The sequence below is a fragment of the Dreissena polymorpha genome, chromosome 3, assembly GCF_020536995.1.
Source record: "Dreissena polymorpha isolate Duluth1 chromosome 3, UMN_Dpol_1.0, whole genome shotgun sequence".
NCBI classification, from domain to species: Eukaryota; Metazoa; Mollusca; class Bivalvia; order Myida; family Dreissenidae; genus Dreissena; species Dreissena polymorpha.
Genome location: NC_068357.1, coordinates 146,750,920 through 146,757,658, shown reverse-complemented (window position 1 = coordinate 146,757,658; position 6,739 = coordinate 146,750,920). Strand labels below are relative to the sequence as shown.

General features: G+C 34.6%; 1 protein-coding gene across 1 annotated transcript in view; it reads right to left on the bottom strand.

The window, feature by feature from the left end:
* Window positions 1-246: 246 nt before the first annotated feature.
* LOC127871852 (protein MEMO1-like) overlaps window positions 247-6,739 on the bottom strand; it is a 28,292-nt gene continuing 21,799 nt past the window's right edge. The window contains exons 7-9 of the mRNA XM_052415108.1: window positions 6,136-6,212; window positions 3,780-3,884; window positions 247-2,346 (exon numbers count right to left, since the gene is read on the bottom strand). Of these exons, the coding sequence (XP_052271068.1) occupies window positions 2,209-2,346; window positions 3,780-3,884; window positions 6,136-6,212 (320 nt within the window). The 3' untranslated portion in view covers window positions 247-2,208. The remainder of the gene's footprint in view (window positions 2,347-3,779; window positions 3,885-6,135; window positions 6,213-6,739) is intronic.

Sequence of the window (6,739 nt, the reverse complement as noted above, 5' to 3'; positions counted from 1 at the left end):
AATAGCACATCTTTAGTAATGATGAGAACACACTGCGTCTAAATCTCATTAAAGGTAAAGAACAATTTAAATAATTTAACAGTCAATATTGGCATCATAAATAGTTGAAAAGGAATTGTTTGAAGACAAAATGATTGCGATGCAGGTGCAAAGGAGGGCACCTTGTGTACTGTCATTGCTATGTAGTTAACTCAGTGATTTGTCAATCCCTTCAAAACATCAACTGTCAAAGTAAAATTGAAAATGTTGACATTCAAACATTTAATATACAATACACGCAATGACAGTTTCAAATAATATGGGAGGAGCAGCAGTCAAGAATAACATCCAATAATCAATATTATTATGATATCATAAATCTTTTCAAACAACTATTAACAAACACAGTCTCATGTAAAGGAAAAGAACAGCCATTAATTTAACACACATACACATCAATATTTAAAGAATATCAACATGTTATTTTTACTAATTTAAAAAATTTGTTTTCAAACAAAAAATATATACACTTAATTATTAACTGTTGCGCTTCTTTTGTTTTATAACCAGTGCATGAATTAACCTAAGTTAAGAAAATAACTAGAGCTTTGTCACAGACGTGACAAATACCCCACATGGGGCATTGACACAGAATATTTTGCATGTTGTCATCACAAAAAAACAGGGGACACCATGCTCAATGTTTAAAACGCACTAAGAGACCCCGTGACCTAGTTTTTGACCCGGCATGGCCCATGTTCGAACTTGACCTACATATTATCTAGATACAACTTCTGACCAAGCGTGGTGAAAATTGGATGAAAACTACTTGTATTAGAAAGCGGACACGGACCGACCATTAAATAAACAGATAAGTTCACTCCTATATACCCCCCTAAACTTTGTTTGTGGGGGTATAACAAGAGATGTGTTTGATTAGAAACACAATGCACCCTTTGCCGTTTGAAGCAATATATTTGACCTTTGACCTTGAAGGATAACCTTGAACTTTCACCACTCAAAATGTGCAGCTCCATGTGATACACATGCATGCCAAATATCAAGTTGCTATCTGAAGGGACATTCATTTTTCAAAACCAAAACACAGAAACCTAAATGCAAAGTGTGACGGAAAGACAGACAGACGGACGGACGGTCCAATCACTATATGCCCTCATTGGGGGGCATAAAAAGAATCAGGTGAAATGTTGCTGCACTTTCAAACGCGAAAAAGCAACCATCATTCTAACATGCAAAGCTTTAAGAAATGAGTACGATTTAAAATGCATTCTTATTAAGCAATGTATGAAAGCAGATCAATACAAATCACATACATTTTACATACATTTATGAGACATCAATATTGAGATTACAGATGTGTTAGTCCCCTGTTTGTTCTTAATTCAATATCAATGAAAGAAGTCGAAATTTTTAATTTTGTTACACCTTGTTTATATGTATAAATGAATTATATAGATATCTAAACAAAAGGTTTTTGTCTATATGCAATAAGCTTCAACTAAAGACATATATCTATGGTTGGTTTTAAAAACAGCTAACCACATGTTTTAAAATCAATGTGTGAAATCAAGTGAACACTTGAGACATATGGGAAGAAAGTTGGTAACCAGAACACTAGAATCCAGAAGAAAAAAATGATTGTGATTTAAACAGCAATCTAAACTTTAAATTAATGAAGCTAATCAATAAACCGAAATTTTGCTACAAAGTGTTAACATGTATGCATAATAATTGTACAACATAACACAGTTCTAGTAGACTGTTATAAAGCATTCACCCAAACTCACATTAATTGAACTCAAATTTTTCAAAACATAACTGTGGTTACAATTAGTTTTTTACAACATTTTAAATGAAAAGGTTTAAAGATTACTCATTCATATTGACAAAACTTTACAAGCACCCCTCTTATATCTCGTATGAGATTCATCAAGATTTCATATAAAGGTTCTATGTTGCAAACATAAGAATACCAATTGAATGTGTCCAGTAATTAATTGCAAATATGAATTTTATATAAAAAAACATCTACATGTATAAAGGTTAGGATTTTGCATCAAACAATTGCATGTGTAAGGGCAGTGTAAAGCTGATACGACACACACTACAGGCAGACTCTTTGACATACTGGCATTCCCATTTGTTCAGTATACTTTGAGTGATTACATGTGATAGGTACCATTGCAAACAAACTAGTTGTATCACAGATCATTGTATGGTGAGCACACCAGCTGCGTAGCTAACTGAAGAGTCCCTCATGTTCTGACACTTGCTAGACTGGGAATATTTAAGGAACCTGAAAGACACGTGGTGACCATTCCCTATGCTCCGCATTGCATCCACCGTCTGAAAAGGAGTACAATACAGCAGAGTAATTTAAAATTGTAAAATAATGTTAACAACTGGCTTTAACTTAGCTTTTGCCATTCTTATACAACAAAATATTTGAAACTGTGCTATAAATCTGAACTAGAGATTTGACATGAATATGACTAATATCTCAGTAGCACTTTGTGAGCTAAGTTTAAGGTTTAATCATGAAGGAATAAGTCGCCAATTTAGTATGAGTGTCTTGCCATTTAAACTTCATGATCATTACATATTTGTGACAACTTATTCTTAAGACATATAGAAGTAGTTTGAACCACTTACTTATAACCTTTAACAAACAAACAAAGCGACTAGAATACACCCCCTAACTGTGGAGGTAAATTCAGCAGTTAAAGCAATCTTGCTGTGTTGACTAGGGCTGTAATGATACATTCGAATATTCAAAATACTCGAATACGGCTGTGGACGAATGGTATTCGTTATTTGCCACCTCCGGAACCGAATATTTGACAAATACAAACAACGTGGTTTCGAGTTTGAAAGTTTAATCATCTTATCTTGCCTTACAAATGAAGATTCATACAATGAAACCCTATATTTAAATGTTCTTCTCCTTATTTCGGCGTTTTTCATCATGTTTACCCCACCCACTATGTTACTTAGTGAGATTATCAACAAAAATGGATGGCACCGGTTGAATATTTATGACATTTAATTGAAAAATCTTTTAACGGTTGTTTAATGTTTATTTAGGTAAATACAAGTGATTTGATGCTCAAACATACACACACAGGATAAGCAGATGGAATTTCTTTTTTGTTTATCTTCACGACAATGATTGTGCAACTTATCAACAAATATGGAGCCTAGCAAAGGGAATGCTATTGATAATGTTGACACTACAAGTCATGTTTTCAAAACTGTGTTCAAAGTTTAAGCAATTCTAGTCAGTGTTTTGTTATTTTAAAGTGTTATATTTCATATTTTCAGTACGCAATAATACTCAATTAATCAAATTGACAAATACTTATAGTTTCATACTATATAATGTCATGTCAAGTTGTCAGTATAATTTTTGTTCATTGAAATTCATATTCGCGAATAAATATTCCTATTGGCCACCCTGTATTCGTGATACGTATCGTATTTGTCACCTAGTGTATTTGTTACAGCCCTAGAGTTGACACAAATTATTCATTTACAAAAATTTGAATGAGCCATGCTCAGTGCATAGGGGGTTAAATGCATGTGCACAGTGTCGTCCCAGATTAGCCTGTGCAGTACACACAGACTAATCAGGGAAGACACTTTCTTTAAACAGAAAATATCATAAAAGCGAAAAGTGTCGTCCCTTACTATCTGAGACGACACTGTAACTATGAACATGCATTAAACCTCTTTTCCACAGAGCACGGCTCGAATTGAATCAAATGCAATTTTGTACTTACATGTAACAGTACTCCTATAGGATGTCGCCCACAAATTGTATTTTGATACTGTTTTAGGTAGGAAGAAAAACCCTTGGAATCTAAACGCTCAATAATATCCATTCCCTGTAAAATAAATATATATGTAATATTATTTAAGATTCTTCAGAAGCAAGAAAATATGCAAATATATGCATGAGTTTTTTATGTACTCTAAACAAGCAAATTTGTTAAATTGATATTCCCTGCTATTTTCTAAATTTTGCGACAAACAGACGGAAACAAAAAATGACAGAAGGATGGAAAACGCCAATTCTCCATATATCCTTCCGCCTCTGGCGGAGGATAACAAATTCAGATAACTAATACTGGTAGATTATATCAGTAATAAATGAATTAACCAGTATGCCTTTTGAATTAAAGAGCTCATAGTTAAAATAACTACAGATTTATCTGAATAAAAACTTTTTAATTGGAAGCAGTACCTCTTTAAAAATGGCAATTAAACATTTGATAACACAATTTAACCCTTTCAGCGCTGGAACCAATTTTAAAGGTCTTGGCAAACAGTTTGGATCAAGAGGAGACGCCTCAGAACGTGGCGTCTCATCAGGATCCAAACTGTTTGCTATTCTGATAGTATTCTTTGAAAAAAAATCGAAGAAAATGCTAATTTTAGAAATTCAGCAGACAACATTTTAGCCGACTAAAAATTTCCCAGCATGCAAAGGGTTAATTATAAAAATATTACACACATGCTTGTATAAAAATGGGTGTTAGGATGTCTTTATTGTGGGAAAACTTGTTTGGGCTCTATAAAGGCATTTAAATTTAACAAGTGGGCCTGAAACGCCCAAAGTCGCTCACCTAAGATAACAAGATATTATTGGGACAAATCGTCTGACCAAGTTTCATTCATGAAGATTGGACAATAAATGTGGCCTCTAGAGTGTTAAAAAGGTTTTACTATAGCCATATATAGCCACATAAGGAAAATAGCCCCGCCCCTCGTGGCCATGTTTTTAAAGCAACCAAAACCATTTTTGAATTCATCAAGATATCATTGGGACAAATCTTCTGACCAACTTTCATGATGATCGGAAAATAAATGTGACCATTTAGGAAAAATGCCCAGCCCCCGTGGTGGCCATGTTTTTCAACCAACAGGCATATTTTTTTTTACTCGTCCAAGATATAATTGGGATGAATCTTCTGACCGAGTTTCATGAAGAACAGACTATAAATGTGGTCTCTAGAGTTTTAAGAAGATTTTACTATAGCCATATATAGAGCCATATAAGGACAAATGCCCCGCCCCTTGGCAGCCGTTTTTTTCAAGCAAACGTAACCATTTTCAAACTCATCCAAGATATCTATAAGACCAATCTTTTTACCATATTTCATGAAGATTGGACAATCAATGTGGCCTCTAGAGAGTTAACAAGGCAAATGTTGACGCCGCACGACGGACAAAAGGCGATCACAAGCTCACCATGAGCACGTTGTGCTCAGGTGAGATAACAAGAAACCGTCGGGGACGGGTGATGCTCCCCATAGGTTTTTTTTGTCACAATATTGCACTACATATTCAGATAAAAAGGAAACATCTTGAGGGGCATAACTTTGGACAAAATAATACGATGGATGGTTTAGCAACTTAAAAATTTCAAAGGGTCATAACTCTCTAAATAAATCATCTAACCAGAACCCACAAATAACATGCGCATCTCCTCAAGGTAGTTAAGCTTCCCATAAAGCTTCATTGTATTTCAGTCAGTAGTTGGGGAAAAATAGCCCCGACAAGAATTGCACGATATGTACAGTTTATAGAAAATTTCAAAGGGCCATAACTCTGTAAAAAAAATCATCCGACCAGAACCGGCATATAATATGCACATCTCCTCTTGGTAGTGAAGCTTCCCATAAAGTTTCATTGAATTCCCGTAATAAGTTGCTGAGAAATAGCTCGGACAAGAATTGCACTATATGTACAATGGAAAATTTCAAAGGGCCATAACTCTGTGAAAAATCATCCGACGAGAACCCGCTGATAATATTCACATCTCCTCTTGGTAGTGAAGCTTCCCATAAAGTTTCATTGAATTCCAGTCATTAGTTGCTGAGAAATAGCCCGGACAAGAATTGCACTATATGTACAGTTAATGGAAAATTTCAAAGGGCCATAACTCTGTAAAAACTCATCAGACCAGAACCCGCTGATAATATGCACATCTCCTCTTGGTAGTGAAGATGACCACGATGATTTTATAACAAACTATATGCGGGAAGATTTTCCACTTTTTAAGTGTATATAGAAATATAGATGACTTCTGATGCAAAAAGGCAGTAACACTTAAGGCCCTTAATAAAAGCTCACCATTTTATCGAGAGATTCTATGGATTGCCAAATATCACCGGCCGACTTGTCATAGAATGTGTAACTGAACCGCTGACCTGGAATAGAAAGGAACAGGCTTATTTTATCAGTCATACAAACAACTTCTCTTTTTTTTTCAAAATGAAAGAATATAATGGTGGATTAGTTTGCAACAAACCATGGACAGCGTCTAATGTTGTTCAAGAATTCAAAGACACTCAAAACAAGAAGGCCATTGACCCTATGGCGATCAACTAAGACCTGAAGGAACTAGACTATTCTGAGAAAGTGGAGTTAAAAATAATGAACATACTTTATGAAACATAGATATTTAATTCGGCTTATAAATTATTAAATCAAATTTTCTGAGCTGATTCATCATGAAGATTGGACCAAAAAGGGACTTCAAGAGTATTAACATCTTTGACCTAGTGACCTCATTTTTGAACTCACATGACCCAGTTTCAAACTAAGCCTAGATTTTATTGGGACATATGTTTTGACCAAGTTTCATGAAGATTGGTCAATAAATGTGGCAAATATAGCTTTAACAAGTGTTTACTACATCCATATAAGGATTTTTTTTATCTCAGCCGAGAAGTCA